Genomic DNA, 23215 nt, shown 5'->3' with positions numbered 1-23215 from the left:
AAGGACGAGAATTTTCAACAACAGACATACAAACACTGTTCCCCGTGGTGATTTGTTAGCAGGGGAAACACTCCCTGCATCATCAAAGTAAAGAAGAGGAGAGGGAAGGAGGATCCCTCTGTGCTTGGTGCCAAGGGGTTAAAGTCACACCAAGTTCCTGAAGCCAGCTGCTTCCAAGTCAGAGTCTGGCTGCTGGCTGCGGTTAGTGGGAAGGGATTTTGTTTTTTAATAACATTATAAATAGGGCTGTGTTCAGCTTGCTGCATGCTCACTCTCCCTTCCACCTTCTCCCTCCTCCTCCTCCTCCTTCTCTTGCTGCCGCTGCTCCTCCCTGCACATCCATCGCAGCTCTGTGGACATGGACCGGTCGGGCTTCATACTCAAGCTCTTTGGCTTGCTGCTATGCCTCCTGCCCGTTCTCCAGGCATGTCCTCAGAACTGCCACTGCCACGGGGGAGACCTCCACCATGTCATCTGCGACAACGTTGGGCTGAGAAGGATCCCCAAGGTAGCTGAGCAGACGCGGCTCCTCAACCTGCAGAGGAACAACTTCCCCGTCCTGCCGACCAACGGTTTCAGGGATATGAAGAACCTCGTCTCTCTCCACCTCCAGCACTCTCACATCAAAGAGATCTCCAGCGGAGCCTTCCGGGGCCTAAAGCAGCTGGTCTACCTTTACTTGTCCAACAATGACATCAGCGTCATAAAGATGGGGGCCTTCGATGACCTGACGGAGCTCACCTACCTCTACCTAGACCACAACAAGATCCCAGACCTTCCCAAGGGGCTCCTCTCCCCACTGATCAACCTTTTCATCCTGCAGCTGGGCAGCAACAAGCTCCGAGAGTTGAGAGCGGGAGCCTTCCATGGGACCAAGGACCTTCGCTGGCTCTATCTCTCGAACAACTCTATTAACTCCATTCACCCTGCGGCCCTGGACGATGTGGAGAACCTAGCCATATTCCACCTGGATAAGAACCAGCTGACCAGCTACCCAGGGGCTGCCATGAGCAAGCTGAGAGTGGTGGAGGACCTGAAGCTCTCAAACAACCCCATGAAGATCATCCCAGATTTAGCCTTCCAGTCCTTTGGGCGCTACATGGAGACACTCAGCCTGGACAACATGGGCCTAGAAAAGGTAAGCGGTCCACAGCACTTTCCCTCTCCCTCCCTAGATCTTGCCCATTCAAAATATTCCATCCCATTCTCACTCAAATTCCACCCCGTTCTAGCAGTGGGGCATTAATGCAGCTCCCCAAACTGTTTTCTGCCCACTCCCTGCACACCAAAAAGGAAATAAAAATTAAAGTAAGGCACTATACTGGGTTGGACAGAGAGGATTTAGCTTCTGCACCTAGCCCAGCACCCAATAGGGATGCAAATGTCCCCTCCCTGGTCACTGGATCAATCATTTGATGAGCAGGGAGAGGGTGACGACTCCATCGCCCTCAGCTGATCTGCATGGATCAGCTGAGGAGGGGGCTGTCTGTGTGTGCAAAGTGAGGGTGCAAAGCGGCCACACCCACTGTTGGCATGCAGGTGCTGAAGGGCTGCCCAAGGGCAAGGGCGACAAACAAGGTGAGCCACCCCAGGTGAGCCATCAAGCCATGAGTTTGTTCTCAGTGGCTGAGACCACCACTTCTTTACATATGAATTAATCATTTCCCTTCACTTCTGCGGGGAAAGCAACATTTGCCCTTGGGAGGCACTGTTGCCTTCCATATATAACCCCAGCCACCATGATGATTGCAAATGTTTCTAATGCAGACTTTTCAAAAGTAGTCTCTCTCTCTTCTGTCACACTCCAGCCTATAGCACGGTTAAGAAACAGAACTCAGGGCTGGCTGGGTTCTCAGTCGCTCCCATCACAGTTATATGGGGCAAAAAAAGGGGGGACACGGTTTTGGATGCACATCCTGCTTTCACTCCATACGCAGGGGAAATGAGTGGCAGGGAGTAGGTTTCAATCTGCCTTCTTTCAGTGGCATGTTTGCAGTGCACCTTTAACATATAATTCATTCCGACAGAACAAAGACAAATGCTACATTTGGGAACGACATTGAAAGCCACACAGCCTGAAAGTAAATCCAGTGGTTTGTCACAGCCTCCTGGGTGATTTGGAAAAGAGGCAAAATAAAATAATAATATATTATTTGTACCATGCCCATCTGGCCGAGTCTCCCCAGCCACTCTGGGTGGCTCCCAATCGAATATTAAATTTTGAAGCATAAGCTCGATTCAGAAAGGGGGGACTGTCAGTCTTCCCTCCCTAAGCATAGTTTTTTGGTAGGGAGGGTGAAAGCATTGGCTACCTTCTTCTCTGGAAGGCATGTTTAGTTGGGGGAGAAGAAGGGGGGAACACCAGGTTTGGAAAAGCATGACTGGCTGCTATGGATGGGGGCAGGGGAAGAATTAGTTTGGTTCACATTTAATGGGAATCCACCTCATTCCCACTTCTTGAGCCAATCAAAATGCAGTTACCCTTCAAGATGCACATGTCACCGAATTCAGTGATGCAGTTCTCCATCCAGCTACAAAACATATATTTACAGGAAAGGGTGCGCAAACAAGTGTGCATTAATGAAAATAATGTACAAAAGGGGAAACCGCTTGCAAAAATGTGTAGTTTATGAGGAATGCGCAGGTTTTAAAAAATAATCCCAAACCGATGTGGACATAGCGTAAATGGAACTCAAAATCAGAAAAATGAAAATTTGAGAAAAATGAAGTGGACAGATTTTCCCCATCCCTACAGGTCATGCCTCTTGCTGTATTTGAAGCAATGACCTCAATGATGGTGAGAAATCGGTAAGTGGGATGTGAAAAGGACAGGACTCCCTCCCTCCCTCCCTCCCCATTTGTCCAACCTCAAGAGCTTTGACTGTTTACATCATAGCTAGGGTCACATCAATGCCACCGCTTTTAACAGTCATGGCTTCCCCCCTCCCAAGGAATCGTGGGAACCGTAGTTTGTTAAGGGTGCTCAGAATTGTAGCTCTGGGAGCAGCTTCCTAACAACTCACAGCACCCAACTACAGAAGTAAATCATTAGCAAAATAGCACTTCAGATGCTAGTGAAATGCAAAATAGTGAGAATGGGTGATAGATATGCATTTGATTTATTATTTGCATTTCATGCTCCTAGGTTTGAAATAAATTGCTTTGGAATAATTTCCTTACAGCCACTTCTCTCTCCATCAAGCCATGGGGCCCTTTCTGCCTTCAGGTTGCTCCTGAAGGGAAACTAATATTTTTCTGCATCACTGTTCACATTTCCACTACCTATCTCCCTGTCCACTAGTTATGCTAGTTATTCATTTGAAATTCCTCCCTCCCCTTGCCTTCATCTCATCTGTTTATAAGCCCTGTAACCTGGAGGCTTCATGGTTCTACATGGAGCCTGCGATGCTTTCAAACGAAGTAATATTGAATAATAACAGCCATGGTCATGGTGCCTGTCCTCCAAAACAAATGATGCAAAGGCTGTGTCAGTTTGTATAGTGAGAGCGATTGACAGGCAGAGACTAGGTCCCCAACCTTCCCCAACCTGGTGGCCTTCAGATTATATTGGATTACAACTCCCAGCAGCCTTATGGACTACCAACTTCCATTGTCCAACGACTTATGGAGGGCACCATCTTGGGGAAGGCTGAACTAGGAAATTAATGGGCTAGAGTACTGGAGGCAGAAGGCTGGCACCCCTATGCCTGCTGTTTGCAAAAGGGAGAGTGAAGCTCTGTTCCTAGACCCCAGACTGATAGCTTGTTATTGGAACGAGTAAGTGAATGCAGTGACCGCAGCAGAAGTAGAGGCTAACATCAGCGACTGGTGAGTGCTCTGCAGTCAGGTAGACTGAGCACACATGAGGACTTTTGCATCTTTGCCTCTCTCCAACCTTACACTTCATAAAGAAGGGTTTGTTTATTGACTATCTCTCAAGAGAAACCCTCACAGCACTCCACAAAGGCACTCTGTTCCTATCAAGAGAGCTAGAGGGACATTCAGGTAATGCAGCAAAATACTCCTCTTCTTCTCGGCAAATGAGTCATGTCCCAGAGGCTGAAGCATCATGCTTGAGGTGCTTTTCGTAAACAGGAGGCAGCAGTGACATCACACTAGATGGAGCATGTCCCAGATGGGGGGGGGGGAGTGACCACATCAAACAGAAGCAGAAGGATCATGGAAGGCTTCCAGGTGAACAAGGAGGGAAGTTTCCAGCCATGCTATGTACCCATGCTGAGGTTATCCAGGTGAATCAGCACCAAAACAGTGACCCTCAAAGAGATGCTAAGGGATGCAGCAACATGAACCCCCACCATCACCGCAATAAAGCTCTGTGAATGACAGAGTGTTGGCATACAAAATTAAATACACATTTTACATGGAAAAGAAAATCACCCAGAGCACAGAGCATACAGGGTGTCTACAGACTGTCAATATTTCACAGGGGGAGGGGGAGGTTCAATTGCTTGCTAGAACTTCAGGTTTGTGCAACTAAAATAGATTAAAGCACAAATCCACATTTTTAAAATGAACTTTTTGCAGCGTGAAAAAGGACAGTGTGAAGGCATCATAGATTATGCATTGAGAAAGTGGGGTGAAAAAACAATTAATAGGAAGTCATGTAAACACCCAAGAAACAAATCAGGAGAAATGCTCATTGTCATATGAGCCTTGTACACAAATCAGAATGAATACTCAATAAATACCAGACACAGTCTAAGCTCTACGTAAGCTTTGTGCAGGCGTATCAGAATGAACAGTGAACAAATAGATTCACCTGAAGGAGCCTATAAACACAGGATGCAAAGTTATCAAGCAGGTGGTGGTGGTAGAGAAGGAGGAGAGAGTTTTCAGGGATGGGGATTGGCAACTGGCAAATTATTCAGGACTGGAGCAATGTGAAGTCCTCTTGATGAAAGAGCTTTTCAATTTCCAAATTACAACAGTAATCAAGAGCCTCAGAATTGCATACATATTACCATAAAGGTGTTATCTTGTGACACACTTTTTAAAAACAAAACAACAAAGCAACCTCTTGAAGTAGTCATGGAACTCTTTTAGGCTTTACCCAAGCAAAATACGGTATACAGTACCTAAAAGAACAATGGGGTTTGGAGTGTTGAATGAATTGTATAAACTCAGAGACACACAATGGTGATTTTCACCAGTCCAGAATCCTGGCTCACAGTTTGACGTTCAGTTATACCAGCAACTGGATTACTATTTGACAGTTATATGTATTTCCTATCCGAAAAGGATGGTATCTAATCCAGAAAGGAGAAGTCCACATGGGAGCTGTCCACAGCACCATAAACAAGCTACGTCTTTTGCCATCTGGCTCGTGAATGGATGATACTCACTGATACTCACTGATCGAATGGATGATACTCACCCCTTCGAAGGCTGGAACTTCAGCAAAGCTCCACACGAAAGGAGGGTCTCAGGTGGAGTTTTGTACACATGCTGGAGCCTAATCTAAATCTCCATTCAACCTGTGTGGACCCTCAGTTTTCTTGCTTCTTCAATCTACCTGTATGTATGTACACGTGTGTGTGTGTGTGTGTGTGTGTGTGTGTGTGTGTGTGTGTGTATATATATATATATATATATATATATATATATATATATATATATATATATATATATATACACCTAGTCTAATCCCATCTATGCATTTTCACAAACTCCTCTTTATGGGTTCTGTTGGGTGACATGGGAAGAACCAAGCCAGATGAAAGAAGCTGATGCTGTGGATCCTTCCCCCATGCCAGCATTACTGCTGATACAACCTGAGAAGGGGATCCATGCACACTTCCCTTTCTCCTGCTTCCTTAACTCTCTTCTCGTTACCCAGCTTAATTACTGTGCTATGGCCTTTGGTTCTCCTTTCGTTTAGCAATCCCATATGGTTTGGTTATTGGCACACATTGGTACCCTTAACATGAATTCTAAAAAAAAGCTTCTAAAAGCTGAGAATTTGCTATTTCAGTAGTCAATGTAATGAACACAACACTTTTACATGTAGTTTCAACATTATAGGTTTCTGCAAGCATTTAGAGCAGACCTAAGCATTTAGTAATGGTTAGGTTTCCAGGTCAGAGTACCAACCAGCCAAGGCTCAGCTGGAAAATACCAGAGATGACAGTGCAACCTCTTGGAATGGGTCAACAGACTTCTCAATGAGCAACCAAACAGAGCTACGCCTTCCCTGGGAAGATCACAAATTCAATAGATCAATAGAATCATAGAATCATAGAATGGAAGGAACACAAAGTACCCTATATAAACACTCAGTCTCATCTCATCCTTTCAGACAATAACTACACTAGACAACTCCAGCACAAACTCAGCACCAGGAGGTACAATATCTAAGAGCAGGTGGTAACACCACTACACAAAGCAAGAATTACAACATCTGGCGGTGAACCGCAAAGCCCTCTAGAATGCAGCACATCTACTTCAAATATATACAGTGGTGTCTTGACTTACGAATTTAATCCGTTCCAAAGGCACCTTCGTAGGTCGAAAAATTCGTAAGTCGGAAAGCGCCATTGGAAATGCGATTTCCCATAGGAATACATTGGAAATGGAAAAATTCGTAAGTCGAAGCAACCCCATCTAAAAATTTGTAAGTTGAAAAAACCCTATCTAAAACCGCCGCGGTTTCCGTTCGGATGTCGAGAAATTCGTAAGCGTGCGGCCATTTGCCCCATTCGTAAGTCGAAAAATTTGGTTGTCGAGTCATTCATAAGTCGAGGTACCACTGTACAGCTCTTTGAGATGAGATGCTTGCCTTCCCATCTCGTGTGAAAAAGAGCCCTGCCAACAACTCAAGGAGAATCTTCTGGGATTCATTCAGTGATGGTCTGTAGAGGAATTTATTCAGCAATTGGACGGTTCTTGTTATGTGTTGTGGAAACACTGCAATGACTTGTAATTTTATCTGGGCGTAGTATATATTCTTTTCATTTTCCTGAAAGGGGGGGGGTAAGGGGAGTGGTAATGGGGAGAACGTTGTTGTAACCACTGGTAGATGTTTTGAACCTAAATTAGTAGCCTCCAAGGAAGTTTATGTTGTTGAGTTTGTGTGCATCGGAATTTTTCCAAGCCAAGCAAGGAGCAACAACTAGGCCGAGAAATAACTGCTTTAACTCTTTATCGTCTCATGATTCTGTGAAAGAGCTGTAATCTCCAAGCAAACCTATATATGGCATAAATGTACACATTATGCAGCATCCCGGTCAGGAAAAAGAGAAAGGGGAGAGGAATCTTGAGTCACTGGAAATCTGCCTTGCTATTTCTACTGTGCTTGAATGCCAAGTGTAACTTTCCATTGAGAGTCCACCGGGTTCTGCCAAAGTCTACAGGCCCTTGAGTCTCCACAAATACTCCTCTCCATGAATGTGGCAACTGGGTGCCAGAAAGGATTTCAACTATGAAAAGCCAAATAATCTCTTTGCTCGTTTAGAAATGAAGATATGTCTAGAAAGAAGCTGGAGGCAGGGAGAGCGATGGAGGTTGTCGGAACACACATATCTTTTAAATAATATGGGGCACATAACCCCCCCAAAAAATGTCATCAATGTCTCTTCTAATTGGAGAACAGCCTTGTATTCTACACATGCCTGTAGAGTCATGGTTTCAGATTCCAAGAGCTTAAATTCAGCGACCCTAAAATATGAAGACAAATACCAAGGTGGTCCTCCTTCTACCTTTCACTCTTCTCCAGAGCTCAGCAAGATTCATACTGCAGGGAAGGAAGCTAAACATGAGGCTCAGGTCTGCCCCTGTTTTTTGACTTTTACAAAATACAAAATACAGCTGAAGAAGTTTAAAGTGGAAGACGCACACTGGGGAGGGGGGGAGGCTTTTTAACCTTTTCCCTCCTTGAGGTTTTTTTTCTGAAATGGCTGCATCTTTCTTTCTTTTCTCATGAGGAAAGTCACCAGAAAGAGTGGCAATTTGGTCCTAACGTCTGAGAAGAAGAAGAAGAAGAAGAAGAAGAAGAAGAAGAAGAAGAAGAAGAAGAAGAAGAAGAAGAGGAGGAGGAGGAGGAGGAGGAGGAGGAGGAGGAGGAGGAGGAGGAGGAGGAGGAGGAGGGGGGATACTTATGGCTAAATTCATAGGTTAGGTGTGCATGCAAAAATCTAATGGGCATTCCGCACCATATATCCCACCCTGATATTGATCCCTGAAACATTGGTCACTGCTGGAGGGAAATGAAGAAAGAGAAATGGGAGGCACTTAAGGGTGGCTGCTGGACTTTGGGTTGGAGTCATAGAAACAGAAGAAGAGCCTTGTTGGATCTGGCCCAAAGGTACATCCATTCCAGCATCCTCTTCTTACAGTGTCCAACCAGATGCCGACGGAAAGCCCAAAAGTAGCCACACCAACTCAAAATGCACTGCCAGCAAAAAAACTGATTTGTCAACTAGGCCCAAAGGATAAGCTTCTTCTTTCCCTGCTGGTAGCGTGATGATGGACATGTGTGCCTGTGCTTCAGTTTTCAGATAAAGCATTTGCTGGCGTAACCACACTGAAGACTGTTCACATTGAGAACAACAAACTGTCCAGTCTTCCTAGGAACTTCCCTTTCAGCCGTCTTGAGACCCTCACCCTGTCGAACAACCCTTGGCACTGCTCCTGTCAGCTAGCACCTCTGCGCAGGTAAAAGATCACTTCGTTCTATATCTCAGGGGTGCAATGACTCCCCTAGTCCAGTCTTGTGTTTGTGTATAGGAGAGAGAGGGAGGGAGGGAGAGAGAGGTGATAGATGATAGATATAGATGATAGAAGATAGATAAATAGCTAGATAGATGATAGATAGATAGATAGATGATAGATAGATAGATGATAGATAGATATTAGATAGATAGATAGATAGATAGATAGATAGATAGATAGATAGATAGACAGAGATAGATAGATAGATAGATAGATAGATAGATAGATAGATAGATGATAGATAGATAGATAGATAGATAGATGATAGATAGATAGATAGATAGATAGATAGATAGATAGATAGATAGATAGATAGATAGACTGGTTAGCTAATAAATCCTTGCCAGTACAAGGCATGAGTTTGGTAAATCTCACTCAGGAGATCTACCCTGACAACCACACTGTTGTGACCATGAGAATTTGCTTCTTCTTCTGTAGGTGGCTGGAATCCTCTCGATCACGCCCTGATGCAACCTGCGCATCACCCTCTCCAGCTCGAGGACAGCAGATCCGAGATACCTCTGCACTCCGCGGTTGCAAGGTCCCCACGAAGAGGTCCAAGAAGGGAAGTCGCCATTAAGCAGGCAATTGAGGTTCCCCCCCCTCCTGTTTTCTATTGAAGATGACTTTCAGAGAACCCTTCCCACACAGGCTTCGCCTGATCACACCCAAAATAACCCTATAAAATATTATGAGACCACACCCATAGTATATCAAACAGGTGACACGTTTTCTAGCACCAGTGTCTGCCCATGTATATTTGCAACCGGAGAAAGTGAGGCGAGTGAGGTCCTGATTCACAGTGTTTGTGCCGTTTTTCAGAATGGGAGGGCCTGCCATGTTGCTCGAGCCAAGACAGAACTAATGCCTAGCTCTCTGTTGCTGGTAGCGTCAGCAGCAAAGCCATTCCAGGGGCTTCTTTGAATGGAAGCCTCTTCTACTCATCCCTGAGGCCCACTGGTAGGGCATAATTACATAAGCTGGCAGCATAGGCACCCGGCCTGTTCCTGTTCTGTGTCTCAACAGAAGGCTTCATTTTGTATAGTTGTCAAAAGTCCAGTACCTTACAAAACACATACATTTGCATTACATACAAGGACCCCGTGTCCCAGAACATGGCATCCCAGTAGTCAGAGATGGATGCAGTTCAGAGAAGGGAGGTTGGAAACAACATAGCTTCTTGTTGCCAAAGGTTTGGCAGGGAAAAGGAGTGCAGAGGAACGAGTGAGAAACAGAAAGCGACAGATGAGAGAATCTTGTTCCAAAGCTGAGCTGCTGGCTATGTCTGTCTATACCCTGACGCTATCTATTGGCTAAACCCAGCTGAGCTCCTGCCTCCTGAACACCATGAATGTTCCAGAGCATTTTTTATTGCCTGACCAGAGGTGTGTGTTTTTCCATGGAAAGTTCTCCTGTTTGAGTCATCTCTGCTTTAAAATGGTCACAGTACAGATCTTTTGAAACTTGGTGGAGGTACCGACCAGGGCGTTCTGCCAGGAACTCGCTAAATCGTCCTGGGCAAGACACACATGTTCAGCCTCAGTCCCTCCATCTGCAATATGGGGTGGTGGTAAAACTAATTTGCCTTGCAGAGTTGCGAGGATTAAGCAGGTGAGGTGCTCTGAAAAAAGTGAAAGCGCCATACAAATGTCAAGTGTAATTATTATTGCGCTTGATCTGCTCAGAATACTTTTTAGGTTTATGGAGGTATTTCTTTCTTTCTTCTTCCCTGCCCTCCCAGGACCCAGGAAAGCTGGTCCAGGTGACTGGCTGCTTCAACCAATCAGAAAACTACTGACTCCATCCAAGCCCTTCATCCCCAAGCAGCTCCACCCCTTCAAGAAACATATATCTGGTAGCAACCACCTCTTGCTATATGAAGATCGCAGAGTGGAACCCACCATTTCATCCGCCCCCCTCTGTTATTATATCTATTATTTTAAAAGATTTAGTTGTTAACAAAAAACAAAACCTAAACTTATGCATGGCAGTGCTAAGACACAGCTAAACTAGATCCTGCTGGTAAAGTACACAGTCCTCTTTCTTGATACCATTCAGCTACTCAGTTTATCTATGGGATTTGCCTTCTAACAGGATGGGAGTTAACAGAGAACATTAAAAGTTTCTCCACATCCCCAACCCAATGAATCCCTGATTTTGCATTGGAAACTTTGTACTTGAGCAGAACCTTAAAGTCTACCAGCATGAGAGCATGAATTCAGTGTGCGGCCTATACTGTGAGGAAAGCTTTTTTTGGGTTATTCTGAATGCAAAGGTTGCATTGCCTTCTTTTAATATTTGGCACGGTTGCCACCTGGGTGGTGGTTGTCAATAGGGGAGAAGCAATGGGACAAATGCTGGAAGATTACTGGAAACAAGGCATGGGGTGGAAAAAGGATTGCGCACCATGACATGTGAGATGAGCAATTCTCAGCTCCATCAATTCTGCACATCTGAATTGGTTTAAGAATCGGCTTTCCCAATGCAGGAAAACTTAAGACACTGGTGAGGAGTTCTGGGGGTCTCCAGTGGGGAATTCTCAGCACCCACACATGCCAATATTCCTCAGGGTGAGCAGTTAACATATTGATTTCATAAATGCAAATATGGCCACAGACTGCTGTTTCCCCCCCAACCAGTTCAATGTAAGAAAGAGACTAAATCACCAACTAGAGGGCTGCAATGGTTGTTCTGCCCTCTGCAATGCCCAGACATTCAAGAATTTGGCATCCGATGTTCAACATCCCATTTGAACTGCCAAATGCAGAACCAATGGCCCCTAATATCCAATTCCATCTAGATACTCTGTGTAGAAAAACAAACCAAAGAACAATATCCTTGCCCTATGCTTTGCAGAAACGTGAGTGCAATCCTGGGACTATATAAAACAGGGACAGTGATTCGGATCTTTATTCCTGGTATAGATAGATTTTTTCGCCCCCATGCAAATAGGGCAAGAAGGCCATCAGGCTCTAGTAACAAAGTTATCTTGGGATTTTTGTGGTAAGGATTTCACAACTTGCCCTTCAACCATACATGAGCGGCAAAAATGGATTTATTGGATGTCTTTGAGCTGCGATCTCCAGAATCTTTCTATATAACATATGCAGTATAACTCTATAGATTCAGCTCATAGAGATGGAGCATCTCTCCTGTTGGAAGTGCTACCACAGTGAATCTGTACAGAGGACTGCAGTTGTGGCAGTATGCGTGGGCTAGCTGGTCACCATGAAAATAACAGCAGATTTTCCTCTCTAGGCTGATCAGACTGAACAGAAATCTAGGGTTCATTGGAAGTGAAGCCCTTTTTTTTACTTGGGGGAGGCAGGGACTGGTTCCTCAACTACTGATTTTCTAATCACACACACACACACAACCGTTCCCCGAAAGGCAACTTGGCTATTGCCCACCATTACTGATCCTCCTAGTCAATATGCAGGTCCAAGAGGGGGTTGGGTGGCTTCTAGGCTGCACTCTCGGTTCATGTTGAGCAACGACAAAGCCTAATGGATTTGGACGGCAGGCCTTGCAAATGGAGATTGCGCCCCAGAATCCTTTCTGCATGCAAGGCTCTTGAGCCGATTCACAGGGGCTCATTGGCAGACAAGGAGGGTTCTCTTGAGGAAAATTGAAACCCACTGTCCTAGAAGAACAAGATATCAGAAAGTGTGCATATATAAAATGGGCAGGGGTGGGAGGGGGAAGAGGACACAAAGGGATTCTCACCTGCCATCCTGAAAAAAAGATTCCTCCATCCACCCTATGACATAAAACATATAGCTGTTTGCAGCAAGATGACTGTGGCTTATCACCATGGATTTTACAGTACCACGATTTCAATTTAACTGCTTTTATTTTTTTTAACCCTGAAGGTTTATATAAATATATAATATTTATTCCTCTGTTACTGAGTGTAAATGACTCCAAGGAGGGTTTTTTTAAAAAAGAAAAACGAAACAAAACACCAAGATCTTCTTACTCTTATGTAGAAAACAAATTATATATTTTCTTATGTACAACTTCTGTATAAAGCTATTGCTGCAAAGATGAAGTGACCAAGTTTTCATGCATTTTTATGTGTCTTCCATGAGTCAGAAACTGAGGTCTGTCAATAACAGACACTCCATAGACACTACTGAATGATATGTGTTGCGACCCTGCTATTGCTACAAGAGCAATCCCATAGGCTGAAAACCCTTGACAAACACCTTGCACCTGGGGACACTCAAAATATGGTCTCTGGTATCAGTACAGCAAGGGTGCTCCCCCCCCCCCCGCGCGCGTTGATGTCGCTGGACTATAGCTTCCATTATTCTTGAACCCTGGCCATGCAGAGTGGGGCTGATGGGAGTTGGAGACCAAAAAGTCTGGAGGGCCTGAAATACAGTCTGCACAGCATCTTTTCTGAGACCCTTCTCTTCATCCAGGATCCTTCCAGAGCTCTACTTTTGGTGTTGTTGCAGAAAATAAGCACAGGCCACAATCATAGATGTAACAGTCCCTAACTTCACTGTTTTCAAATAAAGAGCTGGCTCTTTCCAGGACAGAAAAGCTGGCACACTGGAGACTGTGCAGTCACAAAAACGATCCATGGGAGCACAGCCTTATGCCCAGCCATGCAACGTGCGCAAGTATCAGAAATACGTCCTAAGGGGCCCAAACAATACGTCACCACAGTCTAGTACAGGCATCCCCAAACTTCGGCCCTCCAGATGTTTTGGACTACAATTCCCATCTTCCCCGACCACTGGTTCTGTTAGCTAGGGATCATGGGAATTGTAGGCCAAAACATCTGGAGGGCCGCAGTTTGGGGGTGCCTGGTCTAGTATATTACCTAACACCAGGAATGCACAGGGCTGTATGCGAGATCTTCTTAGAAGGCTTTGCAAGAAGCTGCCTGGCAGAGCAGAAAAGGTCACCTGCCACACCATATATTGCTCCCCTTGTTTAACCCCATCGCCAAAGCTCCTTCCCTAATATTCATAGCTCTGCCGGCACAAGGAGAGAGAGCGTGCACATTATCCATGTTACAATATGAGTGCCAACAAACTGACCAGATATGCATCAGAAAGAACATCAAAGGATCAAACTTCCGAGCAAGGCCCTTTCCTTTAAGAGCAACATGCCATGTAGCCATGCAAAATGATAAACACACACAACAGGGCTTGACTTGGGCTACAGGTTTGTCCAACACCAAGACACGCCATTGCCCATATTCTTCCAGTGATCTACAATGGCAGATTTTTTTCCCCTTCCATCTCATACATCCCTTTAAAGGCCAGCTACACCTTTAGTTCCCAATTCAGACATGTCAATTTCCATATATATCCAAACAACCATGTTTTCTTGTGGACAGCCTTCCATGGGTGGCCTTGCATGCCATGGGTGAGCAGTGCAAGAGGCGCAAAAAAGTGGGTGGGATCAGAAACAAAAGTGAGTGAAATAACTTCGATGACTCTAACCTTTGCACAACAGGATACATCCCAACCATGCAACAAAACAGGGGCTTCTGCACCAACCATCTCTCCAAGCGAGGCAGTCAAGAGGCATTATCAAGGTTCCAGAAGGCATCCCAGCCAGGCAAAAGCATTCCAGAAGGATGTAGAGCAAGGGTGACAGCGATAGGTGTGGCCACGAGATGGGATGGCTGGGGCAGAGTCCCCAAGGGTCAGACACAGAGGCTGAGAGGGCTGCATTTGACCCCCTGAGCTGAGGTTGCCCACTCCTGCAACAGAGGAACCTTCACAACCCAAAGATTAAGAGTGACTCACCACCAGCTCCCGCATGTTCATGTTGTTGATGATCTTCTTCATGACCTCAGGAGGAACTGGCGAACCTGCAATGACTCCTGAAAGACAAAAATGCATACCTTGAGAGGTTGCCTAAAGGACACTGCAAATTTACAAAGCGAGTCATGACAACAGCTGCATACTTTATTATTATTATTATTATTATTATTATTATTATTAACCCTGATGCTTTGCAAATCAGCTGAGATTTTGGCACAACCAATAGGGCAGACAGTAACAAAACATGTGAATATAGTTTGTGTGAATTCAAACAGTGTAATTCCATACTTGTATTTTTATTTGCAGATATTTGGTTTGGGATGCCTTCCATTCAATATTTGAAGTCTGCCTGGCCTCTGCTGCCACACACTGGTGGATGCAGAATTTTTTTAAAAAAGGAAAACCAATGTATTGTCTACCTTGTGCTATTTCAGTAACAGAAATAGCAAAAAACCAACGCGAACTTTCAGATTATTAAGCAATAAAAAGGAAGGTGTGCTTGATGGATTGCTCATGCATGAGAATAAACATAACATGATTCAGTGGTTCACTAATATACTCCAATATTTTTTATTAACCTTCTGCTGCTCTTGAAAGTGTCACCAAGGTGAAGGGAGGAATGGTCCCTAGGTCTGTGCTGCTGGATCAAACCCATGAGATTACTTACCTCAAAATATCTGAGTTTGGGGAAGGAGTGGGCAAGATCAACCAGCAGCAGCAGCAGCAGCAGCAGCAGCAGCGCCCCCTCCCCCATTCACCTAGAAATGAGCCAATTCCTCTTTTAAAATGGAGACATGCTGGCTCATTTTTTGAGGAAATTAGTTTAAACAAGAGTTGCAAGCTTTGGTCGAATCATTAAGAACTTATGCTGACTGGGGTTAATTTTAACAGATTAGGGCAAACCTGAAATGATTGAATGGTGAATTAAATGCATGCTTTTTGGTTCTGGTATGTTACTGTAATGGGGAATGAAAAAATAAAATATTAAAGACAACATTTTGTTGTAGCCAATATAATAGCATATTTTAAAAGTAGATTGCAAGCCATCTAACACTTCTTTCAGTACCTTTAAAATGCTGTGCTACCGTATATGCAAATTGATGCAAATACATTTGATTCCGTTTAAAGCTTGTATTTAAAAGGCATCCATTAGCTTTTTTTTAAAATGTGGGGCTGATAAGCCTCATTTAAACATGCTTACATTTGGGTTCTTATACTTACCACCCCGAAGAGCTGAAAGGTTGTAGCTGGCAAAGTCAGGCTGAGCTAGCATATCTATGAACATGGTTGGAGTGCCGTGAACATGGGTACATCTTCAAATAAAGACAAAGAATTGCAGGTTGCTAAAACGAAGGCAGGAGCATGGCAACTGCCTCCTCCACCTGAATCGGACTGCAAGTATGAAAGCTCAAGTTCGTCTTTATTGCCAAGCTTAAGCATCCTTTCCTTGTAACCATGGGAAATTCTTTTCCCAATGCAAAGAGAACACAATGTGCACAAACGCTGTATGCATGCATATCCCCCGTTGCCTAACTCCACATGAAAGATGGCTCCCCAGCTTCACAGGGTACCAGAAGCTCCTGAAAAATCCTCAACCACCTGGCATTGAGGTTTCCAACATTATGAAACACACCAAAGCTGTGAAGTGTTTAGTCAGCGCAAAGCGAAAAAGCAGATTTTTGTGAAATATGAAAGTGCCCTCCCCCCCAAAAAAAATTCAGGGGGGCAGTCGTTCTAACAACACCCCTAACCACCCGCCCAATTTAAAAAAAGCTCAAAATGATGCTAGAAGTGGGGGAATTCTGTTGTGGAATACAAACATGCCCAGTCTGTTTCTGAATATACTTTCTTCAGAGGCAAAAATATATCCGTTTCAATTATAGTGATTCCTTCAGAGCAACATAAATGAATTGCCACAATCTCTTCGCTCCTGAAGAAGGCACTGTGCTGTAATGTTTAGTGTGTGTTGCGTTCTCCCAATAACGTTCCCTCGCTTCCCGCTACACCACGTGCAGAAACTGCCTTCTTGAATGTTGGAGCCACTATTGGTCAATCCACCGGATCTCATCTTTCAATGCAAGAGAAGTCCCTAACTCACCAAGACTTTGAGACTCATCGGCTACCCTCACCTGGCTTAGCCAGCCAGTCAAAGCTGTTTCCCAGGGTGTGGCTGCTGTCCCATGCTGACAGCTTCTAGGAATCACAGGTGCAAGCTAAGTGCAGGTTGGGGACCAAAGATGGACAAACCTCCCCAGAAGGAGCACAACGCGACCCCCCCCCCACCAGACGTGCTACTCTTCCCCTAACACCCCATATACCCCAGTATGGTCTGTATTAATAGACAGCTAATTCTTCCTAGAACCAAGCTTAAGACGGACTCTTACTTTTCATGGTCCAGGGCCTTCAGTGCTGCTTTTGCATCAAAGCTTAGAGACGGGAAGACAAGACAGACGCCATGAATAGCCATCAGCACACAGCCTGCCACAGACCCCAGGCAGTGGTAGAGGGGGACAGGGAGGCAGCAGCGGGCATTCTAGGGTCAAGGCAAACAAAGAAAGGGTAGACTTGCCTTCCAGTGCTGGCTCTAACTTTGTTTACAGTTCATTGTCCCAGAGACCAGAGGAATGCCAGCAGGAAGCCTGGGGTGGAGATTTGGATGGCTGGGACAATGTGTGACTGTGAGAAAAGTGTATGTAGCTTTAAAAATTTCTAACCATTGAGTAATATCCACTCCTAGACTAGAACATTCACATAGAATTAGGCAATCTCTAACTAATATAGGATATGAATGTGCCAAATTCAGGTTAAGTATATAAAAAAGGAGCCTAGAAATTGAGAATCTGGTGGCAAATGCACAGTATTGATCCTTGCACCTTTTTTAAAAAAATGAAGTTACTAATCATTAAATTTCTAGCAAAGACCTTGAAAAGTGTATGAAAAGCTGAGAAACTAGGAGGGAAAATGATGTATACTTCTACATTAGCACCATATCACACACACACACACACACACACACACACACACACACCAAATAGCCCTCACTCATTACTTAAGGCATAGCTGCCAAGTACCCCGTATTTCCCAGGAAACCCCCGTTTTTTCTTAACCTTTCCCGCTGGTCTCCCATTTGAGCTCCTCTCCTGTTAATCTCCCTTATTTTGGCTCCTGTCGGCGGCCATTTTTCTAGTGTCGCTTTGCCCATCTATGGGCACTGAAAATGGCCGGTGCCGGTGCGTAGACGCACTTCCGGACATGCGTAGATGCGACTTCCGGTGCCGGCGCTGGCCATTTTCGGTGCCCATAGATGGGCAAAGCAACGCTGTAAATTGCATCTACGCACCTTCTGGTATCGCGTGGCTGCTGATCCCGGATTTCTTCACGAGAGACTTGGCAGGTATGACTTAAGGGACACAATTTTGCTCCTTACAGATAGTGTTTGCATGCTCAACATTAACCAATAGACTGAGATGACTCACCCCATCTTGAACTCTCAGCCTTAATCCAATGAGGAATGCATTGTTCACAATGTTGTGGTGAGAAAGGGTAGCTCCTTTGGGGCTTCCTGTTGTTCCCTGAAAGAAAGAGATGTTTTGCTAACTCGGTTAGACCTCACCCTATCCCACAGTCGTGGGCTAATTACAACTCTTCAGATGTAATACATAAATTGCTGAAATGCTATACATGGATGGGCAGCCTGTGGTCCCCCCAGATGTTGCTGAACAACAACTCCGTTCAATTCTGGTCAGCATGCAGAATGGTGAGGGACGATGGGAGTTGTAGAACAACATTATCTGAAGAAGCCACATGTTAGCCACTGCTGTACTATAATAAGATCCCAGCTCTGAGTAATCCAGGACTCACCTGGATTTCAGGAAACCTGCCCTGGATAGAAATACACAGAATAAGGGGGCGGGGCGGGAAATATCTGGTTGAAAAAGAGTGAGAGGCAGTATAATTCTCAGAGAAGAAATGGGCAGGGTGGAATTCTAGAAGAGTAGGGGACATGAGATACATGTCCCAGGAAGGAGAGGAAATAAAGGAGCAATGCTGGTCCTGAAACAAGCAGAAGGGGGCACAGGCAAACAAAATTCAGTGCAGGCCCATGGTCCTAGTATCACAAAGCCAACTCAGGAAGACTTTGTGAAGCTTCTGGAAGTTCCTCAGGGTTGGGATCTGGTGGGTCTCCAACCTTAATTTCTGGGGCTTCAGAGGCACAGGAAACTCGATGTATCTGGAATGAATGATAAGCTGCACTACCGTCTATTATCACACGGAATGGTTCTTTGCCTGTATTTTACTTTTCAACTCTAAAGAAAGATACTTGGGAAATTTCTGCCAGCTAGAAGTCTCTAGACCAGCCTTTCTCAACCTTCAGTCACCTGAATTTCTTGAACTACAACTTCCATCATCCCTGACCACTAGCCATGCTGAGTAGGAACTCCTAACTCCCACCAGCCCCAGCAGCATGAGCAATAGCCAGGAATGATGGACATCTTGAACACACTAGCTTCCCCATTTGTGGCCTAGAACAGCCTTTCTCGATCTTGGGTCCCTGGATGTTGTTGGACTACAACATCCATCATCCCTGGCCATTGCTCATGCTGGCTGGGGCTGGTGGGAGTTGGGAGCCCAACAATATATGGAGGGCTGTTTGTTCCCCATCCCTGCTCTAAAGTGTGATGGTAAGTAAAATATGCTTTGCCTGCCTGCCTGCCTGCCTGCCTGCCTGCCTGCCTGCCTGCTGGCATATGCTTCACCCCTGAGAAAACAGGATGCTAGACTGGATGGGCCTTTGGTCTCATCAAGTAGGTTTCTTATGTTATTCTAACCTATGAAAATTTAGAAAGGAAATAGAAATTTGGACAGGCACTGGAAGTGGTCAGGAAGCTAGAACTTCTATGTCACTTCTTCCTTCTCATAGTTACTAATCCTTTTGATCTTAATACAGTACTACCATACACACTAGTTTTTCCTTGTTTTCTATCAGGTATTATAAAAATATTTTGGATTTCCCCCCACCAAACCATTGTTTTTCACAATCCCCAGAAAATAAATTCCTGCAAAAGTAGGCAGACGTTTCTGTACAACAGATCCTAAGCTTCAGATCTTGGCTTCTTTGGTACACGATATTCCTGTTTTCTGACCATTGTGGCAGCATTATTTGAACACCAGAAAATGCATATTTGGTACTCACTGAAGTGAACTGGATGTTGATAGGTTCTTTGCAGTCCAGCGTCTTCTGTATTTCCTCTAGTTGCTTCTTGTGGCTGCTGTCTCCAGCCTGCATCACATCGTTCATTGAGAATGCACCGGGCAACTTGGAGTCTGAGGTGATTACAACAGAAAGCTCTGGTAACCTGATACAAAAAAAGGAAGGTGTGCTCAGTAACAGGGGAAAGCGGAGTATAGTTTGCCATGGTACAAGCACAAGTTCAGGGAATAAGCTCCGGGTGGCGCTGTGGGTTAAACTACTGAGCCTAGGGCTTGCCGATCAGAAGGTCCGTGGTTCAAATTCCCGCGACGGGGTGAGCTCCCGTTGCTTGGTCCCAGCTCCTGCCAACCTAGCAGTTTGAAAGCATGTCAAAGTGCAAGTAGATAAATAGGTACCGCTACAGCAGGAAGGTAAACGGCGTTTCCGTGTGCTGCTCTGGTTTGCCAGAAGTGGCTTTGCCATGCTGGCCACATGACCTGGAAGCTGTACGCTGGCTCCCTCGGCCAATAACGCAAGATGAGCGCCACGACCCCAGAGTCGGTCACGACTGGACCTAATGGCCAGGAGTCCCTTTACCTTTACAGTATATGGACCAATTTTTCCCCTGCTCCCAGAAGCTGAGAAGGAAGATGGGACTAGGAATTCATGGACTCTTGATGTTTGATGAATGAATAATCTGAACAGTTTTATACAATCCCTCTAAATTTAACTGGGCTTCCAATTCCATCCATGGCTGCTGTGCTGACAAAAAAACAAACAAACACAAATTGATGGTTTAGTAATTTCATAACGTTTTCATTATTCAGGTTCCACAATTGACTCATATGGTATTAACACAGTGCCACGGTGGTTTTGTGCTGAAGAGACCTTGGGAAATGATTTTAGGATATTCTAAAAGTGGAGTTGGCAGCAGTTTGGATCCACAGATAAGAGACCGGAACAGACTACGTGGGGTTGGCGGGTCTCTTATCTTTCCATGAATGTTTGGAGACTGAGAAATAGTTTTTAACACACTGGCTGTGGTTCCAAAGGTCATCCATGCCAAATGTCTATGCACCAAGCACACATAGACTGTCCCCTCAACCTTCCTTGGCAGGAGCTGCCCATTTGTGAATAGAGGACCCGCCACCCGCTTGAAGATAAGAAAGACACGAGGACACAATGCATTTAGGTTAATGGGCTAAAGAAGACCACAACTTTTATTGGTTACACTACAGCATGTGAGTGGTATTGGCTTAGGCACTGGATCAAACAAACCATACATGACTCCACCCCGCTCAGCGGGGAGTCATTCAAGGGTTAAAAGCCAGAAGGTGGAGCTTCTTGGTGCAAATACAACTGGAAGCTTCCCCTGATGTCACCGGGGGTCATGCCATGGCCCTAGCCACCAGCAAGGCATCGGACAGGATCCACGACCACCGGATCCCTTTAACGGAATACCCAATAAGTAGAGGGATAGGCGATGGCCACAACCTGCCCTCCAATACACTGACAAAATCCGAAGCACAATGAGGGCTCAGCACTGCCGCGGCCGCTTAAGTATGGCTAAACCCCGCCCCCTAAGCCAGCCCAATTGGTTGGCTGCAGGGGCACGGTGCAGCAGCCGGGACATCTGATGCACGCACACACACCCCGCCAATGCGGAAACCGGCTCTCACTCACAACTCCTCCCCTCTGGAAGGAGGAGAGACTTTCACATCAAATCACCTTTTCTGTTCCAGCAATAAAGGTTACACAAAAAGCGGCTTGGCCTGGATTCTGTTATAAAGATCATATTCCACTAAGTCTGCCAGTAATTCCACTTGGCTTTATGACACCATATATGCATAAAAGCCACAGGACTCCAGCAGATACGGATCCTGCTGGCAGAATACTTGGGAGGTGGGGTGGAGAAAGACACACAGGAAACTGCCTGATATTGAGCCAGGCCACTGGTCCATCTAGCTCAGTCTTGTCTACACTGACTGGCAGCAGCTCTCCAGGGTTTCAGGCAGGGAGCTTTTCTGAGCCCTACCTGGAGATGCTGTGAGTTGAACTTGGAACCTTCTGCATGCAATGCAGGGGCTTTAAGTGCTGAACTATGTCCCTTTTCCCAAAGGAACAGAGGAGAGGCTTTTCAAGGTCCGGCACTGGCAAACCATTGCAATAAATAAACTAATCCATTAATTATACATATGTATGAGAGGGCATAGGGGAATACGATCCCCCCTGTGGTAACAGCCAAGAAGCAGAGAAACAATTAAAAGTTCTTACCACGTAATCTATTAATATTCACAGAAAGACATGAAGGAATGCAGTCTTCCCTAAAAAAATGGCGTTGCTCCAAGTAAAGTCCCACCCCATTACGTCTCTCCCTGTGTCGGCTCATCTGAGCTTTCTGCCTCTGTTCTACTACTCTCAATGCACGCCTGGTCCTGGGATGGGGGATCAGGAATGCTTTCCAAAGACACTGAGTCTGTCAGCTGTCTCTCCCCTGGTGGTGCTTCTTCTAACTGCTGTTCCTCTTCCAAATTTTTTCAGATTCTCCCCTCTGCAGCCTCTGAACCAGGGGTCCACAAACTAAGGCCCGGGGGCCAGATGCGGCCCAATCACCTTCTAAATCCAGCCCGCGAACGGTCCGAGAATCGTTTTTACATGAGTAGAGTGTGTCCTTTTATTTAAAATGCATCTCTGGGTTATTTGTGGGGCATAGGAATTCGTTCATATTTTTCCCCAAAAAATATAGTCCGGCCCCCCCCACAAGGTCTGAGGGACAGTGGACCGGCCCCCTGCTGAAAAAGTTTTCTGACCCCTGCTCTGAACTATGCCCTTCTGCAGCCCACTGTTCTAAATCTATACTGTCCTCCTGTTCTTGGGAAGGTTCAGGAGAGGGGGGGCAGTCCCCACCATTCCTCCTCAGTCCAGTCCCTGACACAAGGGGTGAAAAAGTGAAAGAACTGAAACGGTCCTTAAATTCATCATCATGTTTCCCTTATGGTGTGCTCCAATGTAATAGAAAATCTGAAAGCCCCTCCCGCTCTTAATCTTGTGGCGCCTTTGATTGATTGTGTGGGTACTTACCTGGGCACTTTATTAATAAGAAAACAGTGTTTAAGATCGGGCCTTGGAGGAGACTAATCAGCAAAAGCTCAGTGAACACTTACTTCTTGCTCTGTAATGCTCCCGGATTAGATTGTTCCAGCTCAGGGCACACTTGCTTCAAGATCTCATAGTACTTCTGTGATTTGAACTGTGTAGGGAACACCAGTGCTTTGCAGCCAACCTAGAGAGATAGACGTAAGGATGAAGCAAATGGGACACAAGGCAACCTGTGCAAAAGAGCAGCCATTCCAGGTGTTTTGAACCACAGCAGTCTTTTCAGCATCAGCCAGCGTGCTTTTGTTCTGCCTTTTACTGCTCTAGGTGAACTTTTGCGTACCCCTACCCCTTCCTATCTACTTATTAAAAATGATACACCACTTGATTATAAAAAACAACAACCCCAAAA

At 45.3% G+C, this 23215-nt stretch overlaps 2 protein-coding genes across 7 annotated transcripts in view; one reads left to right on the top strand and one right to left on the bottom strand.

Annotated features, from left to right (window-relative positions):
* The window catches only part of ACSF2 (acyl-CoA synthetase family member 2), a 57620-nt gene that overhangs the window by 20164 nt on the left and 14241 nt on the right, over positions 1-23215 (bottom strand). For all 4 annotated transcript variants that reach the window (XM_035104375.2, XM_035104379.2, XM_035104377.2 and 1 more), the window contains 6 exons: positions 22872-22990; positions 19711-19873; positions 17993-18088; positions 16901-17049; positions 15738-15829; positions 14499-14575 (listed from right to left, as the gene is read on the bottom strand). In XM_035104375.2, the coding sequence (XP_034960266.1) occupies positions 14499-14575; positions 15738-15829; positions 16901-17049; positions 17993-18088; positions 19711-19873; positions 22872-22990 (696 nt within the window). The remainder of the gene's footprint in view (positions 1-14498; positions 14576-15737; positions 15830-16900; positions 17050-17992; positions 18089-19710; positions 19874-22871; positions 22991-23215) is intronic.
* CHAD (chondroadherin) lies at positions 108-12762 on the top strand. 3 transcript variants are annotated; one of them, XM_035104383.2, is made up of 4 exons: positions 108-1138; positions 8507-8670; positions 9166-9311; positions 10469-12762. In XM_035104383.2, exons 1-3 carry the CDS (start codon positions 359-361, stop codon positions 9305-9307), a joined length of 1086 nt encoding a protein of 361 aa, XP_034960274.1. In that variant the 5' UTR covers positions 108-358; the 3' UTR covers positions 9308-9311; positions 10469-12762. The 3 variants fall into 3 exon arrangements, with proteins under 3 accessions (XP_034960274.1, XP_034960275.1, XP_034960273.1); XM_035104384.2 differs by having other exon boundaries at positions 9166-9320; XM_035104382.2 differs by having other exon boundaries at positions 9166-12762.

The sequence above is a fragment of the Zootoca vivipara genome, chromosome 2 (assembly GCF_963506605.1).
Source record: "Zootoca vivipara chromosome 2, rZooViv1.1, whole genome shotgun sequence".
Taxonomy (NCBI): Eukaryota; Metazoa; Chordata; class Lepidosauria; order Squamata; family Lacertidae; genus Zootoca; species Zootoca vivipara.
Note: the sequence above shows the minus strand (reverse complement) of the source record. Positions and strands in the feature narration are given on the sequence as shown.

What these genes read in the sequence shown, in the direction of transcription:
- CHAD (XM_035104383.2), top strand. Translation starts at nt 359, where the DNA reads ATGGACCGGTCGGGCTTCATACTCAAGCTCTTTGGCTTGCTGCTATGC. An exon ending in ACAACATGGGCCTAGAAAAG is followed by an intron (nt 1,139 to 8,506) that starts GTAAGCGGTCCA and finishes CCTGTGCTTCAG; the next exon opens with TTTTCAGATAAAGCATTTGC. An exon ending in CAGCTAGCACCTCTGCGCAG is followed by an intron (nt 8,671 to 9,165) that starts GTAAAAGATCAC and finishes CTTCTTCTGTAG; the next exon opens with GTGGCTGGAATCCTCTCGAT.